Source organism: Oncorhynchus mykiss, chromosome 23, assembly GCF_057628025.1.
Source record: "Oncorhynchus mykiss isolate SJ-2025 chromosome 23, ASM5762802v1, whole genome shotgun sequence".
In the NCBI taxonomy this organism is placed as follows: Eukaryota; Metazoa; Chordata; class Actinopteri; order Salmoniformes; family Salmonidae; genus Oncorhynchus; species Oncorhynchus mykiss.
Window position 1 is genome coordinate 53463375 of NC_143044.1, and position 24642 is coordinate 53488016.

The window sequence follows — 24642 nt, forward strand, 5'->3', positions numbered from 1 at the left end:
TCAGAGTGACCCATAGGGCAGGAGCCTGTTTCTGTGAGGCAGTCTGAAGTATAAGTAAACCCCCTTGATAAGACATGAGTTATGAGCAGAAATAACATATTACCTGTTTTGAATGGAATTAGATTTAAATCTACCTGTGCAGTCAATGTCTCTAAACACATTTACGTCCTCTGTCTTTCTCTCTCCCCATTTCTCTCCCTCTCTCTGTCTGTCTCCCAAAGTCAACCTACTTGTAACATACTGTCTTTTCTCTCCCTCTCTCTGTCTGTCTCCCACATACAGTCAACCTACTTGTAACATACTGTCATTTCTCTCCCTCTCTCTGTCTGTCTCCCACATACAGTCAACCTACTTGTAACATACTGTCATTTCTCTCCCTCTCTCTGTCTGTCTCCCACATACAGTCAACCTACTTGTAACATACTGTCATTTCTCTCCCTCTCTCTGTCTGTCTCCCACATACAGTCAACCTACTTGTAACATACTGTCATTTCTCTCCCTCTCTCTGTCTGTCTCCCACATACAGTCAACCTACTTGTAACATACTGTCATTTCTCTCCCTCTCTCTGTCTGTCTCCCACATAAAGTCAACCTACGTGTAACATATTGTCTTTTCTCTCCCACCTTTCCCCTCCCTCCTCCTGTCAGATTGGTCGTTCCACAGAGAGCCCTATAGACTTTGTGGTAACCGACACGGTGGCAGGGAGCCAGAGTAACTCAGACACCCAGTCAGTCCAGAGCACCATCTCTCGCTTCGCCTGCCGTGTCATGTGTCAGAGGACGCCCCCCTACACCGCACGCATCTACGCTGCCGGCTTCGACAGCTCCAAGAACATCTTCCTAGGGGTGAGTGGGATGGGGGGAGGGGGGTGTGGGATAGGGGGAGGGGGGTGTGGGATAGGGGGAGGGGTGAGTGGGTCGGGGGCAGGTGTGTGTGTGGGTCGGGGGGAGGGGGGTGAGTGGGTCGGGGGGTGTGGGATAGGGGGAGGGGGGTGTGGGATAGGGGGAGGGGTGAGTGGGATAGGGGGAGGGGTGAGTGGGTCGGGGGCAGGTGTGTGTGTGGGTCGGGGGGAGGGGGGTGAGTGGGTCGGGGGGAGGGGGGTGTGTGGTGGGGGGGGTGAGTGGGTCGGGGGGAGGGGGGTGAGTGGGTCGGGGGGAGGAGAGAGGTGTGTGTGTGGGATGGGGGGAGGGGAGGTAGGTGTGTGTGGGATGGGGGGAGGGGAGGTAGGTGTGTGTGGGATGGGGGGAGGGGAGGTAGGTGTGTGTGGGATGGGGGGAGGGGAGGTAGGTGTGTGTGGGATGGGGAGAGGGGAGGTAGGTGTGTGTGGGATGGGGAGAGGGGAGGTAGGTGTGTGTGGGATGGGGAGAGGGGAGGTAGGTGTGTGTGGGATGGGGAGAGGGGAGGTAGGTGTGTGTGGGATGGGGGGAGGGGAGGTGTGTGTGTGGGATGGGGGAGGAGAGGTAGGTGTGTGGGATGGGGGGAGGGGAGGTGTGTGTGTGGGATGGTGGAGGAGAGGTAGGTGTGTGGGATGGGGGAGGAGAGGTAGGTGTGTGGGATGGGGAGGTGTGGGATGGGGGGAGGGGGTTGGGGGGAGTGGTGAGTGGGTCGGGGGAGGGGTGAGTGGGTCGTGGGGAGGGGGGTGTGGGATGGGGGGGGGGGGAGGTGTGTGTGTGGGAATGTTCAGAAAGGTACATGCATACCACACAGTACAGTAAATCTTGACACTAAATTAACCATTTACTTTCTATATCCCTCTCTACCCCCCTCCCCCCCTGTCCCCCGCCCCCGTCAGGAGAAGGCAGCTAAATGGAAGACGTGTGACGGTCAGATGGACGGTCTGACCACCAACGGCGTGCTGGTGATGCACCCTCGCCACGGCTTCACGGAGGACTCCAAACCGGGCGTCTGGAGAGAGATCTCTGTCTGCGGTAACGTCTTCACCCTCCGAGAGACCCGCTCCGCTCAGCAGCGGGGCAAGATGGTGAGACACACACACACAGGGCAAGATGGTGAGACACACACACACACACACACAGGGCAAGATGGTGAGACACACACACACACACACAGGGCAAGATGGGGAGAGACACACACACACACAGGGCAAGATGGTGAGACACACACACACACACACACACACACAGGGCAAGATGGTGAGACACACACACACACACACACAGGGCAAGATGGTGAGACACACACACACACACACAGGGCAAGATGGGGAGAGACACACACACACACAGGGCAAGATGGTGAGACACACACACACACACACACACACACAGGGCAAGATGGTGAGACACACACACACACACACACACACAGGGCAAGATGGTGAGACACACACACACACACACACACACACAGGGCAAGATGGTGAGACACACACACACACACACACACACAGGGCAAGATGGTGAGAGACACACACACACAGGGCAAGATGGTGAGACACACACACACACACACACACACACACACACAGGGCAAGATGGTGAGACACACACACACACACACACAGGGCAAGATGGTGAGACACACACACACACACACACACACACAGGGCAAGATGGTGAGAGACAGACACACACACACAGGGCAAGAGGGTGAGACACACACACACAGGGCAAGATGGTGACACACACACACACACACAGGGCAAGAGGGTGAGACACACACACACAGGGCAAGATGGAGAGGGGTAACGTGAAAACACATTCTACTCTGAAGAGAGAGGGATAGAGAGAGAGAGAGGGATATAGAGAGAATGAGAGAGAGAGGGATTGAGAGAGAATGAGAGAGAGAGGGATAGAGAGAGAATGAGAGAGAGAGAGAATGAGAGAGAGAGGGAGAGAAAGAGGGATAGAGAGAGAGGGATAGAGAGAGAATGAGAGAGAGAGAATGAGAGAGAGGGATAGAGAGAGAGGGATAGAGAATGAGAGAGGGATAGAGAATGAGAGAGAGGAGAGAGGGATAGAGAGAGAGAGAGATGATTCCACAAGCGTTTCTTTTCACTACTTGTTAGCAATTCCAAATGGCAGCGCAGGTCTTTATCAAGCATCATCCCACCTCTCCTCTTTCACCTCTCTTCCTCTCATCCCTCTCCTTCTCTCATCCCTCTCCTTCTCTCATCCCTCTCCTTCTCTCATCCCTCTCTTCATGTCTCCCGATGCAGCAACAAATGAACAAGTACATTATGTGGAGCTTTCAATAGTGAAGAGTTAACCATGTGTGCTCCAGCATTAAAGAACCCACTTCCTATTTCACAGCTGATTGGCTGTTTTAGATTCTGGGCGGGCACCAATAGAAACATCTTCATATTTATCTGTCTCAAAAGGAAATCTAAAAAGGCATTAAATTAGATTTGTGTCCTTTTCCGATCTACACAACCTATTTTTCCAAATGAATAAAAATGAAGATGTATTGATTGTCTTCACAGCCCAGACTTCATACTCGGTGGAAGCACCTTTTGACAGTCGTTACAGCTGTGAATCCTTCTGAATAAGATTCTACCGAGCATGAACAACTCTTAGCCCACATGAAAGTAAGGCCTGAGGGAGTGTGGTATATGACCAATATACCACGACTAAGGGCTGTTCGTAGACACAACGCAACGCGGCAGAAAGAGAAAAATGTAGCTCCGGTCTTGTAGTTTCCTGCATTGTAAAGGTGCAACCACGGAGACACAACCATGCTCTCTCTGTGTGTTTCTATGGCAGTGGCTCTGGTATAGCTAAGCCCAGAGCCATACAGTTTTACACCTTTATTTAAATAGGCAAGTCAGTTAAGAACAAATTCTTATTTTCAATGACGGCCTAGTGGGTTAACTGCCTGTTCAGGGGCAGAACGACAAATTTTAACCTTGTCAGCTCGGGGGTTTGTACTTGCAACCTTCCGGTTACTAGTCCAACGCTCTAACCACTAGGCTACCCTGCCGCCCCTACACTCTAACCACTAGGCTACCCTGCCGTCCCTACACTCTAACCACTAGGCTACCCTGCCGTCCCTACACTCTAACCACTAGGCTACCCTGCCGTCCCTACACTCTAACCACTAGGCTACCCTGCCGTCCCTACACTCTAACCACTAGGCTACCCTGCCGCCCCTACACTTTAACCACTAGGCTACCCTGCCGCCCCTACACTCTAACCACTAGGCCACCCTGCCGTCCCTACACTAACCACTAGGCCACCCTGCCGTCCCTACACTCTAACCACTAAGCCACCCTGCCGTCCCTACACTCTAACCACTAGGCCACCCTGCCGTCCCTACACTAACCACTAGGCTACCCTGCCGTCCCTACACTCTAACCACTAGGCCACCCTGCCGTCCCTACACTCTAACCACTAGGCCACCCTGCCGTCCCTACACTAACCACTAGGCTACCCTGCCGTCCCTACACTCTAACCACTAGGCTACCTGCCGTCCCTACACTCTAACCACTAGGCTACCCTGCCGTCCCTACACTCTAACCACTAGGCTACCCTGCCGCCCCTACACTCTAACCACTAGGCCACCCTGCCGTCCCTACACTCTAACCACTAGGCTACCCTGCCGTCCCTACACTCTAACCACTAGGCTACCCTGCCGCCCCTACACTCTAACCACTAGGCTACCCTGCCGTCCCTACACTCTAACCACTAGGCCACCCTGCCGTCCCTACACTCTAACCACTAGTCTACCTGCCGTCCCTACACTCTAACCACTAGGCCACCCTGCCGTCCCTGCCGTCCCTACACTCTAACCACTAGGCTACCCTGCCGTCCCTACACTCTAACCACTAGGCTACCCTGCCGCCCCTACACTCTAACCACTAGGCCACCCTGCCGTCCCTACACTCTAACCACTAGGCTACCTGCCGTCCCTACACTCTAACCACTAGGCTACCCTGCCGTCCCTACACTCTAACCACTAGGCCACCCTGCCGTCCCTACACTCTAACCACTAGTCTACCTGCCGTCCCTACACTCTAACCACTAGGCTACCCTGCCGCCGCTACACTCTAACCACTAGGCCACCCTGCCGTCCCTACACTCTAACCACTAGGCTACCCTGCCGTCCCTACACTCTAACCACTAGGCCACCCTGCCGTCCCTACACTCTAACCACTAGTCTACCTGCCGTCCCTACACTCTAACCACTAGGCTACCCTGCCGCCCCTACACTCTAACCACTAGGCTACCCTGCCGTCCCTACACTCTAACCACTAGGCCACCCTGCCGTCCCTACACTCTAACCACTAGGCCACCCTGCCGTCCCTACACTAACCACTAGGCTACCCTGCCGTCCCTACACTCTAACCACTAGGCTACCTGCCGTCCCTACACTCTAACCACTAGGCTACCCTGCCGTCCCTACACTCTAACCACTAGGCTACCCTGCCGCCCCTACACTCTAACCACTAGGCCACCCTGCCGTCCCTACACTCTAACCACTAGGCTACCCTGCCGCCCCTACACTCTAACCACTAGGCCACCCTGCCGTCCCTACACTCTAACCACTAGGCTACCTGCCGTCCCTACACTCTAACCACTAGGCTACCCTGCCGTCCCTACACTCTAACCACTAGGCTACCCTGCCGCCCCTACACTCTAACCACTAGGCCACCCTGCCGTCCCTACACTCTAACCACTAGGCTACCCTGCCGTCCCTACACTCTAACCACTAGGCTACCCTGCCGCCCCTACACTCTAACCACTAGGCCACCCTGCCGTCCCTACACTCTAACCACTAGGCCACCCTGCCGTCCCTACACTCTAACCACTAGTCTACCTGCCGTCCCTACACTCTAACCACTAGGCCACCCTGCCGTCCCTGCCGTCCCTACACTCTAACCACTAGGCTACCCTGCCGTCCCTACACTCTAACCACTAGGCTACCCTGCCGCCCCTACACTCTAACCACTAGGCCACCCTGCCGTCCCTACACTCTAACCACTAGGCTACCCTGCCGTCCCTACACTCTAACCACTAGGCCACCCTGCCGTCCCTACACTCTAACCACTAGTCTACCTGCCGTCCCTACACTCTAACCACTAGGCTACCCTGCCGCCTCTACACTCTAACCACTAGGCTACCCTGCCGTCCCCTAACTAAGTGACGTTTAATGTTTTACCTGACCGCCACTAGTGCTCCCAAGTCAAAAGTCCACTGGTCACGTTAATAAGTGTTTAAAAAATCAAGTTTCCCAGTGTAGACTTCCTCAAGGCCTCGGCCCACCGGTTGGGAACCACGGATCTACAGAATGCCACAGGAAAATGACCTCCTGTGTAAAGTAGTGCAGTCACCTACCTTCCCTGTGCCCTCCTGTATAAAGTAATGCAGTCACCTACCTTCCCTGTTCCCTCCTGTATAAAGTAATGCAGTCACCTACCTTCCCTGTGCCCTCCTGTATAAAGTAGTGCAGTCACCTACCTTCCCTGTTCCCTCCTGTATAAAGTAATGCAGTCACCTACCTTCCCTGGTCCCTCCTTTATAAAGTAGTGCAGTCACCTACCTTCCCTGTTCCCTCCTGTATAAAGTAGTGCAGTCACCTACCTTCCCTGTTCCCTCCTGTATAAAGTAGTGCAGTCACCTACCTTCCCTGGTCCCTCCTGTATAAAGTAGTGCAGTCACCTACCTTCCCTGTTCCCTCCTGTATAAAGTAGTGCAGTCACCTACCTTCCCTGGTCCCTCCTTTATAAAGTAGTGCAGTCACCTACCTTCCCTGTTCCCTCCTGTATAAAGTAGTGCAGTCACCTACCTTCCCTGTTCCCTCCTGTATAAAGTAATGCAGTCACCTACCTGCCCTGTTCCCTCCTGTATAAAGTAATGCAGTCACCTACCTTCCCTATTACCTCCTGTATAAAGTAGTGCAGTCACCTACCTTCCCTGTTCCCTCCTGTATAAAGTAGTGCAGTCACCTACCTTCCCTGTTCCCTCCTGTATAAAGTAGTGCAGTCACCTACCTTCCCTGTTCCCTCCTGTATAAAGTAATGCAGTCACCTACCTTCCCTGTTCCCTCCTGTATAAAGTAATGCAGTCACCTACCTTCCCTGTTCCCTCCTGTATAAAGTAGTGCAGTCACCTACCTTCCCTGGTCCCTCCTGTATAAAGTAGTGCAGTCACCTACCTTCCCTGTTCCCTCCTGTATAAAGTAATGCAGTCACCTACCTTCCCTGGTCCCTCCTGTATAAAGTAGTGCAGTCACCTACCTTCCCTGTTCCCTCCTATATAAAGTAGTGCAGTCACCTACCTTCCCTGTTCCCTCCTGTATAATGTAATGCAGTCACCTACCTTCCCTGTTCCCTCCTGTATAATGTAATGCAGTCACATGAATAAATAAACCTCCACACAGCTGCAGGGTGCAGTAATGTCATGGGGAAGAAGAACAATACCACACTTCATCATTTATCCTGAATTTAAAGGTGCAATCTGCAGTTTAAACAAAACCCAAGTGTCACCCGTTACTGATGTGGTAAACAGCCGAGGGAGGGGCTGGAGAAATGGAACCACTCATGTTCACAGACAGAGTTATGGATACGAGGACTGACCATCCATGATGTCCAACGTATAGTTTTAACCATGTTTTGAGGCTATACAGTGTTTGTTTACATGTACGTTGTTTACAAACAGCGAAGGATAACAAGCTTATATTTGGAATTCTGATGAGGTACGACAGTTGAACTAAGCTAATTAGGCACTTTATAAGTTATATTCTTCAAGACTCAATGGGTATTATATAAAACAAAAATATGATACTGTACGTACAGTTTTGGACAATCACAGATTGTTCCTTTTTAATCTGCAACTTTCAGCTCCAAATGAAGAAGCCTGGTAAGCCTTAGCAAGACCCCCTTTACTGGTCAAAACATTTATTTAAGGAAAAGGGCAAACTTGGGACAATAACATGTTTAGGCCTTTGTCTTCTCCTTGACATGTCTTAGGTTTAGTGTGAATGTCAGTGATTTGAGGCTGTAGCCTATGGCAGTATACCCAGCCTGTAGTTGATTTGAGGCTGTAGCCTATGGCCCAGCCTGTAGTTGATTTGAGGCTGTAGCCTATGGCAGTATACCCAGCCTGTAGTTGATTTGAGGCTGTAGTCTATGGCAGTATACCCAGCCTGTAGTTGATTTGAGGCTGTAGCCTATGGCAGTATACCCAGCCTGTAGTTGATTTGAGGCTGTAGCCTATGGCAGTATACCCAGCCTGTAGTTGATTTGAGGCTGTAGCCTATGGCAGTATACCCAGCCTGTAGTTGATTTGAGGCTGTAGCCTATGGCCCAGCCTGTAGTTGTACATTTAGATAGTAGTATTTACAGGATATATAACAGCATGTGTCTGTGTTAAATGGGATGTGACTGGTTCTGTGTGTGTGTCCGTCGGTCGGTCAGTAGAGGACTCTGTCCACCAGGCAGGTGACTGGGGAAAACAGAAGAGGTCAACACTGCAGCATAGTGTCCTACAGTATGCCCTTCACACACATGCACAGACCATCCACACAGATATGCACATGCAGACATGTTCACACACACACACACACCACCAGAACCCAGTGCCAGTGGGCCTGTTTGTCCTTCCCCAGTCTGAGTGTTCAGGGTTGAAGTGATTGTAATTAAGGATAGACCCATAGGAGAACACTCTCACACCCTCACACCCTCCCCAGGGCCTGGAGTCCTTACATACTGTACTGTTGATAAATTTATAATGAGAGTGTGACATGATTAATGTGTGTGTGCAGGAGATGCCAGTACTAGTGTGTGTTTGAGACAGGATGTGAGTTTGGTGTCGTGTAAGGGACAGGATGTGAGTTGGGTGTAGTGTTGTGTAAGGGACAGGATGTGAGTTGGGTGTAGTGTCGTGTAAGAGACAGGATGTGAGTTGGGTGTAGTGTCGTGTAAGAGACAGGATGTGAGTTGGGTGTCGTGTTTGAGACAGGATGTGAGTTGGGTGTAGTGTCGTGTTTGAGACAGGATGTGAGTTGGGTGTCGTGTAAGAGACAGGATGTGAGTTGGGTGTCGTGTAAGAGACAGGATGTGAGTTGGGTGTCGTGTAAGAGACAGGATGTGAGTTGGGTGTCGTGTTTGAGACAGGATGTGAGTTGGCTGTGTTTGAGACAGGATCTGAGTTGGCTGTGTTTGAGACAGGATCTGAGTTGGCTGTGTTTGAGACAGGATCTGAGTTGTGTGTGTGTGTGTGTGTGTCAGTAATGTGTACCAGCTCTCCAACCTCCATACAGAGATGTGGAGAACAGATGGGCTAGCCTGCCATCTACAGGGCTATATGAGACACTACACCCCTTCAACACTGTGCTCCTTAAAAGTACTCAGAGATGCACAAAGTAAACAGCAATATTGTCCGGTCCATTTCCTCAACAACTAAGAGCGTTGAAGCGCGCGGCTAAACTTCTCCGCTGTTTTGGTCCCGTAGCTCACACCTTGTAGCAGCGTGAAGAGCACCTGTGTACATGCACAGATAGTGTGTGTGACTGAGAGAGTGAAGTCATGCACAGATACTCAGTGTGACTGAGAGAGTGGAGTCATGCACAGATAGTGTGTGTGTGACTGAGAGAGTGGAGTCATGCACAGATAGTGTGTGTGACTGAGAGAGTGAAGTCATGCACAGATAGTGTGTGTGACTGAGAGAGTGAAGTCATGCACAGATAGTGTGTGTGACTGAGAGAGTGAAGTCATGCACAGATAGTGTGTGTGACTGAGAGAGTGAAGTCATGCACAGATAGTGTGTGTGACTGAGAGAGTGAAGTCATGCACAGATAGTGTGTCTGACTGAGAGAGTGGAGTCATGCATTGTGCTCATCTCAATATCTGCTCTGCTATTCGTGGCAACGTCATATCGCTGAGTCTCAGTTTACTTTTTGTTAAAGTGTAATCATCTGAACATTTTGAAAGTAGCTTTAATGTGTGATGTTACTTTAACGCCAGTTCTGATGAAATGACGCGTATTGTTGTGTATATTGTTGCGTGTTTTGAAGATTGTCCCCTCTCCCCTCAGGTAGAGGCAGAGAGCCAGGAGCTGGTGGATGGCTCTCTGATAGACCTGTGTGGAGCCACGCTCCTGTGGCGCACGGCCGAGGGCCTGAGCCGCACCCCCACCATCAAACACCTGGAGGCGCTACGTCAGGAAATCAACGCAGCCCGGCCCCAGTGTCCCGTCGGCTTCAACACCCTGGCCTTCCCCTCCATGAGACGCAAGGCAAGTTCCCTCCCTAATACAATGACAATACAATAGAAAATATGCCCCCCCCCCCAATAAGAGCACATGCTCTTATCCAAAGCAACTTACAGCAGTTATTACATACATTTTCCTATTGGTTGCCCCAGCGAGAATCAAACTCACGATCCTGGTGCTGATCATGCTCTATCAACTGAGCCAGACATTTAGTCATTTAGCAAACTCTCTTATCCAGAGTCACTACAGTAGGGAGTTATTTAGCAGACTCTCTTATCCAGAGTCACTACAGTAGTGAGTCATTTAGCAGACTCTCTTATCCAGAGTCACTACAGTAGTGAGTCATTTATCAGACTCTCTTATCCAGAGTAACTACAGTAGGGAGTTATTTAGCAGACTCTCTTATCCAGAGTCACTACAGTAGTGAGTATTTAGCAGACTCTCTTATCCAGAGTCACTACAGTAGTGAGTCATTTAGCAGACTCTTATCCAGAGTCACTACAGTAGTGAGTCATTTAGCACTCTCTTATCCAGAGTCACTACAGTAGTGAGTCATTTAGCAGACTCTTATCCAGAGACACTAAGGTAGTGAGTGATTTAGCAGACTCTCTTATCCAGAGTCACTACAGTAGTGAGTCATTTAGCAGACTCTCTTATCCAGAGACACTAAGGTAGTGAGTGATTTAGCAGACTCTCTTATCCAGAGTCACTACGGTAGTGAGTCATTTAGCAGACTCTCTTATCCAGAGTCACTACAGTAGTGAGTGATTTAGCAGACTCTCTTATCCAGAGTCACTACAGTAGTGAGTCATTTAGCAGACTCTCTTATCCAGAGTCATTACAGTTAGTGGCTAGGTGGGACAACCACATCTCAGTCATAGTCATTTCTCCTTAATAAAGTAGCAATCAGTAAAGTCCGAGCTAGTAGGGAAAGACCAGTTGTAGAGAAGAGAAGGCAGCAGGGGGTTTCAGTAGAGGAAGACCCGTTGTAGAGAAGGCAGCAGGGGGTTTCAGTAGAGAAAGACCAGTTGTAGAGAAGGCAGCAGGGGGTTTCTGTAGGGAAAGACCAGTTGTAGAGAAGGCAGCAGGGGGTTTCTGTAGGGAAAGACCAGTTGTAGAGAAGGCAGCAGGGGGTTTCAGTAGAGAAAGACCAGTTGTAGAGCAGAGAAGGCAGCAGGGGGTTTCAGTAGAGAAAGACCAGTTGTAGAGAAGGCAGCAGGGGGTTTCAGTAGAGAAAGACCAGTTGTAGAGAAGGCAGCAGGGGGTTTCAGTAGAGAAAGACCAGTTGTAGAGAAGGCAGCAGGGGGTTTCTGTAGGGAAAGACCAGTTGTAGAGAAGGCAGCAGGGGGTTTCTGTAGAGAAAGACCAGTTGTAGAGAAGGGAGGAGGGGGTTTCTGTAGGGAAAGACCAGTTGTAGAGAAGGCAGCAGGGGGTTTCTGTAGAGAAAGACCAGTTGTAGAGAAGGCAGCAGGGGGTTTCTGTAGAGAAAGACCAGTTGTAGAGAAGGCAGCAGGGGGTTTCTGTAGGAAAAGACCAGTTGTAGAGAAGGCAGCAGGGGGTTTCTGTAGAGAAAGACCAGTTGTAGAGAAGGCAGCAGGGGGTTTCAGTAGAGAAAGACCAGTTGTAGAGAAGGCAGCAGGGGGTTTCAGTAGAGAAAGACCCGTTGTAGAGAAGGCAGCAGGGGGTTTCAGTAGAGAAAGACCAGTTGTAGAGAAGGCAGCAGGGGGTTTCTGTAGAGAAAGACCAGTTGTAGAGAAGGCAGCAGGGGGTTTCAGTAGAGAAAGACCAGTTGTAGAGCAGAGAAGGCAGCAGGGGGTTTCTGTAGGGAAAGACCAGTTGTAGAGAAGGCAGCAGGGGGTTTCTGTAGGGAAAGACCAGTTGTAGAGAAGGCAGCAGGGGGTTTCAGTAGAGAAAGACCAGTTGTAGAGAAGGCAGCAGGGGGTTTCAGTAGAGAAAGACCCGTTGTAGAGAAGGCAGCAGGGGGTTTCAGTAGAGAAAGACCAGTTGTAGAGAAGGCAGCAGGGGGTTTCAGTAGAGAAAGACCAGTTGTAGAGAAGGCAGCAGGGGGTTTCTGTAGGGAAAGACCAGTTGTAGAGCAGAGAAGGCAGCAGGGGGTTTCTGTAGAGAAAGACCAGTTGTAGAGAAGGCAGCAGGGGGTTTCAGTAGAGAAAGACCCGTTGTAGAGAAGGCAGCAGGGGGTTTCAGTAGAGAAAGACCAGTTGTAGAGCAGAGAAGGCAGCAGGGGGTTTCAGTAGAGAAAGACCAGTTGTAGAGCAGAGAAGGCAGCAGGGGGTTTCAGTAGAGAAAGACCAGTTGTAGAGCAGAGAAGGCAGCAGGGGGTTTCTGTAGAGAAAGACCAGTTGTAGAGAAGGCAGCAGGGGGTTTCAGTAGAGAAAGACCCGTTGTAGAGAAGGCAGCAGGGGGTTTCAGTAGAGAAAGACCAGTTGTAGAGAAGGCAGCAGGGGGTTTCAGTAGAGAAATACCAGTTGTAGAGAAGGCAGCAGGGGGTTTCTGTAGAGAAAGACCAGTTGTAGAGCAGAGAAGGCAGCAGGGGGTTTCTGTAGAGAAAGACCAGTTGTAGAGAAGGCAGCAGGGGGTTTCAGTAGAGAAAGACCCGTTGTAGAGAAGGCAGCAGGGGGTTTCAGTAGAGAAAGACCAGTTGTAGAGAAGGCAGCAGGGGGTTTCAGTAGAGAAATACCAGTTGTAGAGAAGGCAGCAGGGGGTTTCTGTAGAGAAAGACCAGTTGTAGAGCAGAGAAGGCAGCAGGGGGTTTCTGTAGAGAAAGACCAGTTGTAGAGAAGGCAGCAGGGGGTTTCAGTAGAGAAAGACCAGTTGCAGAGAAGGCAGCAGGAGGTTTCTGTAGAGAAAGACCAGTTGTAGAGAAGGCAGCAGGGGGTTTCAGTAGAGAAAGACCAGTTGTAGAGAAGGCAGCAGGGGGTTTCAGTAGAGAAAGACCAGTTGTAGAGAAGGCAGCAGGGGGTTTCAGTAGAGAAAGACCAGTTGTAGAGAAGGCAGCAGGGGGTTTCAGTAGAGAAAGACCAGTTGTAGAGAAGGCAGCAGGGGGTTTCTGTAGGGAAAGACCAGTTGTAGAGAAGGCAGCAGGGGGTTTCTGTAGAGAAAGACCAGTTGTAGAGAAGGCAGCAGGGGGTTTCAGTAGAGAAAGACCAGTTGTAGAGAAGGCAGCAGGGGGTTTCTGTAGAGAAAGACCAGTTGTAGAGAAGGCAGCAGGGGGTTTCAGTAGAGAAAGACTAGTTGTAGAGAAGGCAGCAGGGGGTTTCTGTAGGGAAATACCAGTTGTAGAGAAGGCAGCAGGGGGTTTCTGTAGGGAAAGACCAGTTGTAGAGAAGGCAGCAGGGGGTTTCTGTAGGGAAAGACCAGTTGTAGAGAAGGCAGCAGGGGGTTTCTGTAGGGAAATACCAGTTGTAGAGAAGGCAGCAGGGGGTTTCTGTTCTATATATTTTCTGATGTATCCAGGTGTTCTTGTTGTTGCTGTATGTGTTGCTGGTGACTACTCCATTCTCCCCTTATGGGATTACTTACGATGCATCTCACCTACTGTAGGACACCCCAGATGAGAAGCAGCCATGGGTCTATCTCCAGTGTGGCCACGTCCATGGTTACCACAACTGGGGAAGCCACCGGGACAGAGACAGGCTGGACCGGGACAGAGACAGGCTGGACCGGGACAGAGACAGGCTGGACCGGGACCAGGAGGAGAGGGAGCAGGGCTGGAGCAGGGAGTGTCCTATGTGTCGAGCCACTGGGCCGTACGTTCCCCTCTGGTTGGGCTGCGAGGCAAGCTTCTATCTGGACACGGCTCCGCCCACCCACGCCTTCTCACCGTGTGGTCACGTGTGTTCCGAGAAGACGGCTGTGTTCTGGAGTCAGATCCCGCTGCCGCACGGAACACACACCTTCCACGCCTCCTGTCCCTTCTGCGCCCAGCAACTGAGTGGCGAGCAGGGATACGTTAGACTCATCTTCCAGGGCCCTCTCGACTAGGGGGACTATTTGTCCTTGGTCGGAACTACTTTCCTTTTTGGTCGCAAAGGAACGACGCTTAGAACCTCCAACTGCCTGGGATTTTGGGGCGGGGGGGGGGATTTTCTGGAATGTTCTCTCCGTTTCTGTTTGTCTCTCTGTGTTTTTAAGTGACCTTTTCTATTTTTGATTTTTATTGGGAATAAAAACAAAGATTTCTATATTTTCATGTGAAACAAGAAGAGAAAGAAAGCAACACTACTGGGTGATATCATTTAGTTTTCTGAAAGAACTGTAAACTGTATTTATCTATTATACTAACATATGACCACACATGGGTTTATTCTCCTTTAGTGTTGCGATATTCATCCGCGTACATCTTTAAGACTTCAAGTCCTTTATTTCTGCCCAGACTTCATAGTAACTCAACCAGAAAATGAAGATAAAGCTACATTAGTTATCCTCCTTTACTCTTCTTGGTCAATGTGCTTCACTTCAATACTTTTTAACATTTGTATTGTGCTATTAGACTATAATAATCGCAGATCTCAAGTTCAAGGGTCGTATTCACTCGAAGCTGAACGGAGCAAACAGGAAGGGACCTACCTCCATTGGTCCAATGAGAACCGTTTGTTTTCCGTTGCAAAACGTTTTGCTACGGTATGCAGTAATGAGTACGACCCAAGGTGTGTTTTGGGGGTTCAGTTCTGTGTATAGTGGTATGCGTCGTGCCCCCCCCCCCCCCCATATCATGGATCTATTGAGTATTCATGACAACGTTCTGTCATATTGAAACCTCTGTGTTGTCTGTCTGATGGGGAGTTCTGGCTGTGTGTAAGGGGGTGAAGTTTCCCCTAAGTACAGAACTAGGAGCTGCTTCTCCTCCCCCAATCCTAACCTTAACCATTAGTGGGGAAAATGTGAAGCTGACTTAAGATCAGCATCTAGGGGCAACTCCACCCAACACTGTGTTATAACTGTTCATTTTTTCCCACAAGGCATTGCCATGACCTTTCACATTTGAAGCAATAGATTTGGATACAGACTTCCTACTTTTCGAGCAACCTGGGGTTTGTAGTCCCGTGAGTGAGTTTGTCAGACAGCCTTTTCTGACGGTCTTCTCCCTTCAAAGCACAGGAGTAGAAACCAACAAGCCCAAACTGATGTGATGTAGTCATTGGAGAGGTGTGTGTGTGAGCAAATTGTTGTGCTTCCGCATTCATGAGTTAGAGCCTCTGTGTATGTTCTGATACTCTGCTCTGATTGGTTAGATAGATTGACAGCTATGTGATTGCTGTCTGTAGTTTTGATTGAGTGTTGAACACACACTGTTGCCTGTGTAAAGTAAAGACAGGTCATGTTGAATGTCATTCTCTTCTTAAGCATCTAGACGTCACGATAATTCTGAATGAAACAGTATTTATAGGGACAAAATACCTCAGTGTAAAAAGTAGTCCTGAACTTTAACCTTCAGAAGTCAGTGGTGGAGGGGGGGCATTACATAGTATAACTTGTCTATGGATGGTATTTGATCATGTTATCACTGTATGAGTGTGTATTTATTGTACTGTCTGTACAGTATTTTGTGTGTGTGTTGTGTTGTATACAGAGGTCTCTCCACTGCTCTCTGAATCTGACTGATACTCACCTCAGGGAGAACACACATACCTCTGTCTGCCGTATAGACACACCACACACACACACACACACACACACCTCTGTCTGCTGTATAGACACACCACACACACACACCTCTGTCTGCCGTATAGACACACCACACACACACACCTCTGTCTGCCGTATAGACACACCACACACACACACACCTCTGTCTGATCTATAGACACACACACACCTGTCTGTCCCACAGATATACACACACACACCTCTCTGTCTGCTGTATAGACACACCACACACACACACCTCTGTCTGCCGTATAGACATTCAAACAGACACTCCTCTGTCTGGCCCATAGACGTCCTAACAGACACTCCTCTGTCTGGCCCATAGATGTCCTAACAGACACTCTCTCCTTGCAACAGACTTCAGAGGATACCTCATCGGTAGTTAAAGGTCTTGTCTTCTACAGCCCACTGTCCACAGCCTCATGTTTATACTCTACGTAAGTACGCAACACAAGCCGAGCCAAATGGCTGTTAGGGTTTATTGTGTAGCAAAAATATGCAAACGTGTTCAGCCCTGCAATTTGTAAATACGCAGGATCACCATGTTGTGTTGTTGCGTTGGGTGTATAATACTCTTAACATCTTGTCTGGCAGCTGTTCTATGGACTTGTCAAAGGCACTGTGTTCCTCTTATTGGGGAACATGAGGCACTGTGTTCCTCTTATTGGGGAACATGAGGCACTGTGTTCCTCTTATTGGGGAACATGTGTAAGGGCTTTACTCTCTGGTCGTCCCTAATGGCACCTTGTTCCCTTCATAGGCCTCTGGTCGTCCCTCATGGCACCTTGTTCCCTTCATAGCCCTCTGGTCGTCCCTCATGGCACCTTGTTCCCTTCATAGGCCTCTGGTCGTCCCTAATGGCACCTTGTTCCCTTCATAGGCCTCTGGTCGTCCCTCATGGCACCTTGTTCCCTTCATAGGCCTCTGGTCGTCCCTAAAGGCACTCTGTTCCCTTCATAGGCCTCTGGTCAATAGTAGTGCACTGTATAGTACAGCCAGGACGTTAAACCGATCATTATCGACACCGGAAATACCGATCACTTATCGTATTAAACCGATCATTATCGACACCGGAAATACAGATCACTTATCGTATTAAACCGATCATTACCGACACCGGAAATACCGATCACTTATCGTATTAAACCGATCATTATCGACACCGGAAATACCGATCACTTATCGTATTAAACCGATCATTATCGACACCGGCAATACCGATCACTTATCGTATTAAACCGATCATTATCGACACCGGCATTACCGATCACTTATCGTATTAAACCGATCATTATCGACACCGGCAATACCGATCACTTATCGTATTAAACCGATCATTATCGACACCGGCATTACCGATCACTTATCGTATTAAACCGATCATTATCGACACCGGCAATACCGATCACTTATCGTATTAAACCGATCATTATCGACACCGGCATTACCGATCACTTATCGTATTAAACCGATCATTATCGACACCGGCATTACCGATCACTTATCGTAGGCAGTAACCTATACTAGAGAAATGTGAAGTTTGAAATGAAGTAAGTTTGCCAATATGGGTGATTTGTTAATGGGACAATTGACTGCTACAACCATCTAACTAGTAGTTTAAAGGAGAATAATAGAAACTGTGGTGCAGATTCATGTTATAAACAGATTGTTCTATTTATCAGTATCGCATCAATTCAGGCAATTTCTCACCATATGGATTTTGGTCCACGTCACCCAGCTCTACTATTGAGGGAATAGGGTGCCGTTTTGGACTCGGCCCATGTCTGTCTCTGTATACTGTCTGCATGGTGTCTCTGTTTCTCCATCTCTCTCTCTAGCTCTGGTCCTGGGCGTCAGTGAAGGAAGGCTGAGCAGTAACACCCTGGACCAGAGCTAGAGTATCTCTTCTGTCTGGAGGATTTCTGATGCTTTAAGGCAAAAGCTGAGAATGTTTTCTGATTTTAACAGTTTTTCTACCGACTTTAAACAATAAAGTTTAAAACATGACACGTTTTATATTTTCCTTTGTATTGTTTACTCAAATGTTGCCATTGTATTGTGAATAGCGTTAGCTCAACTCTGTCCTCGTGTGGTTGAAATGGTCGGTGTTATTTCATAGTCACATGATACTAGAGTCTCCCTCTCAGCATTAATAAATTCATAATCTCTTGTGGAGAGACTCAAGTAACGTCTGACACAATTATTCTCAATTGTTGTAGTTCCGGGTTTCCGAGATTAACAAGTTCTTTCAACTTCTCTGTGAGAAGAAAACCACGACATCTTCCCCCTGGATGAGTTCTGACATCTACATCTTTTCCTCCCTTCATTTCTACATCTTTCCTTTCTTCCCTCGGGCCTGTCAGAGCTGCTCCAGAGAGTCAATAAAGATAAGCTGCTCCAGAGAGTCAAAGATAAGCTGCTCCAGAGAGTCAAAGATAAGCTGCTCCAGAGAGTCAATAAAGATAAGCTGCTCCAGAGTCAATAAAGATAAGCTGCTCCAGAGAGTCAATAAAGATAAGCTGCTCCAGAGAGTCAATAAAGATAAGCTGCTCCAGAGTCAATAAAGATAAGCTGCTCCAGAGAGTCAATAAAGATAAGCTGCTCCAGAGAGTCAATAAAGATAAGCTGCTCCAGAGTCAATAAAGATAAGCTGCTCCAGAGAGTCAATAAAGATAAGCTGCTCCAGAGTCAATAAAGATAAGCTGCTCCAGAGAGTCAATAAAGATAAGCTGCTCCAGAGAGTCAATAAAGATAAGCTGCTCCAGAGTCAATAAAGATAAGCTGCTCCAGAGTCAATAAAGATAAGCTGCTCCAGAGAGTCAATAAAGATAAGCTGCTCCAGAGAGTCAGTAAAGATAAGCTGCTCCAGAGAGTCAATAAAGATAAGCTGCTCCAGAGAGTCAATAAAGATAAGCTGCTCCAGAGTCAATAAAGATAAGCTGCTCCAGAGAGTCAATAAAGATAAGCTGCTCCAGAGTCAATAAAGATAAGCTGCTCCAGAGAGTCAATAAAGATAAGCTGTTCCAGAGAGTCAATAAAGATAAGCTGCTCCAGAGTCAATAAAGATAAGCTGCTCCAGAGTCAATAAAGATAAGCTGCTCCAGAGAGTCAATAAAGATAAGCTGCTCCAGAGAGTCAATAAAGATAAGCTGCTCCAGAGTCAATAAAGATAAGCTGCTCCAGAGAGTCAATAAAGATAAGCTGCTCCAGAGAGTCAATAAAGATAAGCTGCTCCAGAGTCAATAAAGATAAGCTGCTCCAGAGTCAATAAAGATAAGCTGCTCCAGAGAGTCAATAAAGATAAGCTGCTCCAGAGAGTCAATAAAGATAAGCTGCTCCAGAGAGTCAATAAAGATAAGCTGCTCCAGAGTCAATAAAGATAAGCTGCTCCAGAGAGTCAATAAAGATAAGCTGCTCCAGAGAGTCAATAAAGATAAGCTGCTCCAGAGTCAATAAAGATAAGCTGCTCCAGAGTCAATAAAGATAAGCTGCTCCAGAGAGTCAATAAAGATAAGCTGCTCCAGAGAGTCAATAAAGATAAGCTGCTCCAGAGTCAATAAAGATAAGCTGCTCCAGAGAGTCAATAAAGATAAGCTGCTCCAGAGAGTCAATAAAGATAAGCTGCTCCAGAGTCGATAAAGATACTACTAAAGCCTCCGTCCTGTCAGAGTGGATGCCAGTGTCTTGTGATGTCAGAGTTGTGTGTGTCAGTGTCTTGTGATGTCAGAGTTGTGTGTGTCAGTGTCTTGTGATGTCAGAGTGGATGCCAGTGTCTTGTGATGTCAGAGTTGTGTTTGTCAGTGTCTTGTGATGTCAGTTGTGTGTGTCAGTGTCTTGTGATGTCAGAGTTGCTTGTGTCAGTATCTTGTGATGTCAGAGTTGTGTTTGTCAGTGTCTTGTGATGTCAGTTGTGTGTGTCAGTGTCTTGTGATGTCAGAGTGGATGCCAGTGTCTTGTGATGTCAGAGTTGTATGTGTCAGTGTCTTGTGATGTCAGAGTTGCTTGTGTCAGTATCTTGTGATGTCAGAGTTGTGTGTGTCAGTGTCTTGTGATGTCAGAGTGGATGCCAGTGTCTTGTGATGTCAGAGTTGTGTGTGTCAGTGTCTTGTGATGTCAGAGTGGATGCCAGTGTCTTGTGATGTCAGAGTGGATGCCAGTGTCTTGTGATGTCAGAGTTGTGTGTGTCAGTGTCTTGTGATGTCAGAGTTGTGTGTGTCAGTGTCTTGTGATGTCAGAGTTGTGTGTGTCAGTGTCTTGTGATGTCAGAGTGGATGCCAGTGTCTTGTGATGTCAGAGTGGATGCCAGTGTCTTGTGATGTCAGAGTGGATGCCAGTGTCTTGTGATGTCAGAGTGGATGCCAGTGTCTTGTGATGTCAGAGTTGTGTGTGTCAGTGTCTTGTGATGTCAGAGTGGATGCCAGTGTCTTGTGATGTCAGAGTGGATGCCAGTGTCTTGTGATGTCAGAGTTGTGTGTGTCAGTGTCTTGTGATGTCAGAGTTGTCAGTGTCTTATGATGTCAGAGTGGATGCCAGTGTCTTGTGATGTCAGAGTTGTGTGTGTCAGTGTCTTGTGATGTCAGAGTGGATGCCATAAATTAGCCGCGTCATTGTATAAACCGCGAGGTTCAAAGCGTGGAAAAAAAGTAGCGGCTAATAGTCCGGAAATTACGGTAGTCTTCTACACACGTCAGGAGTGAAAGATAAGCATTCAGGAGTGGGTGACATTGTTAGGTGGCGTGTGTGTGTGTGAGAGAGAGATCAGACAGGTGTTTGTTTTTGTGTGGGATGTCTAAGTGGGATATGGGGCTGGGATTTTCTCTCTTTTTAAAAATGATTGTATGTAGTACACAACAGGTCAGTAGTGTCTGTCTGGAATCTATCAGCGATTAGGAGAACACATGTTCAGTCTCTCTGGAGAGGATTGGGACCGCTGCTTTGATTCTGTCTAACTGGAGAGGAATGGGACCTCTGCTTTGATTCTGTCTCACTGGAGAGGAATGGGACCTCTGCTTTGATTCTGTCTCACTGGAGAGGAATGGGACCTCTGCTTTGATTCAGTCTCTCTGGAGAGGAATGAGACCTCTGCTTTGATTCAGTCGCTCTGGAGAGGAATGGGACCTCTGCTTTGATTCAGTCTCTCTGGAGAGGAATGAGACCTCTGCTTTGATTCAGTCGCTCTGGAGAGGAAGGGGACCTCTGCTTTGATTCAGTCGCTCTGAAGAGGAATGAAACGTCTGCTTTGATTCAGTCGCTCTGGAGAGGAATGAGACCTCTGCTTTGATTCAGTCGCTCTGAAGAGGAAGGGGACCTCTGATTGGATTTGTGATTAGCTCAAAGCAACCATGTCTACTGGAGAAGATCTTCTCTCATCACGACAATGCTGGAGGTTTAATATCACATCGATCAGCAGGGTATCTGTTATATCTGTCTGATAGAGGATCAGCAGAGGATCTGTCTGATCAGCAGAGGATCTGTTATATCTGTCTGATCAGCAGAGGATCTGTTATATCTGTCTGATAGAGGATCAGCAGAGGATCTGTTATATCTGTCTGATCAGCAGAGTATCTGTTATATCTGTCTGATAGAGGATCAGCAGAGGATCTGTTATATCTGTCTGATCAGCAGAGGATCTGTTATATCTGTCTGATAGAGGATCAGCAGAGTATCTGTTATATCTGTCTGATAGATGATCAGCAGAGGATCTGTTATATCTGTCTGATAGAGGATCAGCAGAGTATCTGTTATATCTGTCTGATAGAGGATCAGCAGAGTATCTGTTATATCTGTCTGATAGATGATCAGCAGAGTATCTGTTATATCTGTCTGATAGAGGATCAGCAGAGGATCTGTTATATCTGTCTGATAGAGGATCAGCAGAGGATCTGTTATATCTGTCTGATCAGCAGAGGATCTGTTATATCTGTCTGATCAGCAGAGGATCTGTTATATCTGTCTGATAGAGGATCAGCAGAGGATCTGTTATATCTGTCTGACAGATGATCAGCAGAGTATCTGTTATATCTGTCTGACAGATGATCAGCAGAGTATCTGTTATATCTGTCTGATAGATGATCAGCAGAGTATCTGTTATATCTGTCTGTTCAGCAGAGTATCTGTTATATCTGTCTGATAGATGATCAGCAGAGGATCTGTTATATCTGTCTGATAGAGGATCAGCAGAGTATCTGTTATATCTGTCTGATAGATGATCAGCAGAGTATCTGTTATATCTGTCTGATAGATGATCAGCAGAGGATCTGTTATATCTGTCTGATAGAGGATCAGCAGAGTATCTGTTATATCTGTCTGATAGAGGATCAGCAGAGGATCTGTTATATCTGTCTGACAGATGATCAGCAGAGTATCTGTTATATCTGTCTGACAGATGATCAGCAGAGTATCTGTTATATCTGTCTGATAGATGATCAGCAGAGTATCTGTTATATCTGTCTGTTCAGCAGAGTATCTGTTATATCTGTCTGATAGATGATCAGCAGAGGATCTGTTATATCTGTCTGATAGAGGATCAGCAGAGTATCTGTTATATCTGTCTGATAGATGATCAGCAGAGTATCTGTTATATCTGTCTGATAGATGATCAGCAGAGGATCTGTTATATCTGTCTGATAGAGGATCAGCAGAGTATCTGTTATATCTGTCTGATAGATGATCAGCAGAGTATCTGTTATATCTGTCTGATAGATGATCAGCAGAGGATCTGTTATATCTGTCTGATAGAGGATCAGCAGAGTATCTGTTATATCTGTCTGATAGATGATCAGCAGAGTATCTGTTATATCTGTCTGTTCAGCAGAGTATCTGTTATATCTGTCTGATAGATGATCAGCAGAGGATCTGTTATATCTGTCTGACAGATGATCAGCAGAGTATCTGTTATATCTGTCTGATAGATGATCAGCAGAGTATCTGTTATATCTGTCTGATCAGCAGAGTATCTGTTATATCTGTCTGATAGATGATCAGCAGAGGATCTGTTATATCTGTCTGATAGATGATCAGCAGAGTATCTGTTATATCTGTCTGATCAGCAGAGGATCTGTTATATCTGTCTGACAGATGATCAGCAGAGGATCTGTTATATCTGTCTGTTCAGCAGAGTATCTGTTATATCTGTCTGATCAGCAGAGTATCTGTTATATCTGTCTGATAGAGGATCAGCAGAGTATCTGTTATATCTGTCTGATAGAGGATCAGCAGAGTATCTGTTATATCTGTCTGATAGATGATCAGCAGAGTATCTGTTATATCTGTCTGATCAGCAGAGGATCTGTTATATCTGTCTGACAGATGATCAGCAGAGGATCTGTTATATCTGTCTGACAGATGATCAGCAGAGTATCTGTTATATCTGTCTGATAGATGATCAGCAGAGTATCTGTTATATCTGTCTGATCAGCAGAGTATCTGTTATATCTGTCTGATAGATGATCAGCAGAGTATCTGTTATATCTGTCTGATCAGCAGAGTATCTGTTATATCTGTCTGATAGAGGATCAGCAGAGTATCTGTTATATCTGTCTGATAGAGGATCAGCAGAGTATCTGTTATATCTGTCTGATAGATGATCAGCAGAGTATCTGTTATATCTGTCTGATCAGCAGAGGATCTGTTATATCTGTCTGACAGATGATCAGCAGAGGATCTGTTATATCTGTCTGACAGATGATCAGCAGAGTATCTGTTATATCTGTCTGATAGATGATCAGCAGAGTATCTGTTATATCTGTCTGATCAGCAGAGTATCTGTTATATCTGTCTGATAGATGATCAGCAGAGTATCTGTTATATCTGTCTGATCAGCAGAGTATCTGTTATATCTGTCTGATAGAGGATCAGCAGAGTATCTGTTATATCTGTCTGATAGAGGATCAGCAGAGTATCTGTTATATCTGTCTGATAGATGATCAGCAGAGTATCTGTTATATCTGTCTGATAGAGGATCAGCAGAGTATCTGTTATATCTGTCTGATAGATGATCAGCAGAGGATCTGTTATATCTGTCTGATAGATGATCAGCAGAGTATCTGTTATATCTGTCTGATAGATGATCAGCAGAGTATCTGTTATATCTGTCTGATAGATGATCAGCAGAGTATCTGTTATATCTGTCTGATAGAGGATCAGCAGAGTATCTGTTATATCTGTCTGATAGAGGATCAGCAGAGTATCTGTTATATCTGTCTGATAGATGATCAGCAGAGTATCTGTTATATCTGTCTGATAGAGGATCAGCAGAGTATCTGTTATATCTGTCTGATAGATGATCAGCAGAGGATCTGTTATATCTGTCTGATAGATGATCAGCAGAGTATCTGTTATATCTGTCTGATAGATGATCAGCAGAGTATCTGTTATATCTGTCTGATAGATGATCAGCAGAGTATCTGTTATATCTGTCTGATAGATGATCAGCAGAGTATCTGTTATATCTGTCTGATAGATGATCAGCAGAGTATCTGTTATATCTGTCTGATAGATGATCAGCAGAGTATCTGTTATATCTGTCTGATAGATGATCAGCAGAGTATCTGTTATATCTGTCTGTTCAGCAGAGTATCTGTTATATCTGTCTGATCAGCAGAGTATCTGTTATATCTGTCTGATAGAGGATCAGCAGAGTATCTGTTATATCTGTCTGATAGAGGATCAGCAGAGTATCTGTTATATCTGTCTGATAGAGGATCAGCAGAGTATCTGTTATATCTGTCTGATAGAGGATCAGCAGAGTATCTGTTATATCTGTCTGTTCAGCAGAGTATCTGTTATATCTGTCTGATAGAGGAT

The 24642-nt window shown here is 47.2% G+C and overlaps 1 protein-coding gene across 3 annotated transcripts in view; it reads left to right on the top strand.

Annotated features, from left to right (window-relative positions):
• LOC149972633 (E3 ubiquitin-protein ligase pellino homolog 1-like) overlaps window positions 1–17844 on the top strand; it is a 63294-nt gene extending 45450 nt beyond the window's left edge. For all 3 annotated transcript variants that reach the window (XM_090217679.1, XM_090217678.1, XM_090217677.1), the window contains exons 5-8: window positions 649–846; window positions 1794–1982; window positions 9994–10194; window positions 13732–17844. In XM_090217679.1, coding sequence (XP_090073805.1) covers window positions 649–846; window positions 1794–1982; window positions 9994–10194; window positions 13732–14172 — 1029 coding nt within the window. In that variant the 3' untranslated portion in view covers window positions 14173–17844. The remainder of the gene's footprint in view (window positions 1–648; window positions 847–1793; window positions 1983–9993; window positions 10195–13731) is intronic.
• Window positions 17845–24642: the final 6798 nt, after the last annotated feature.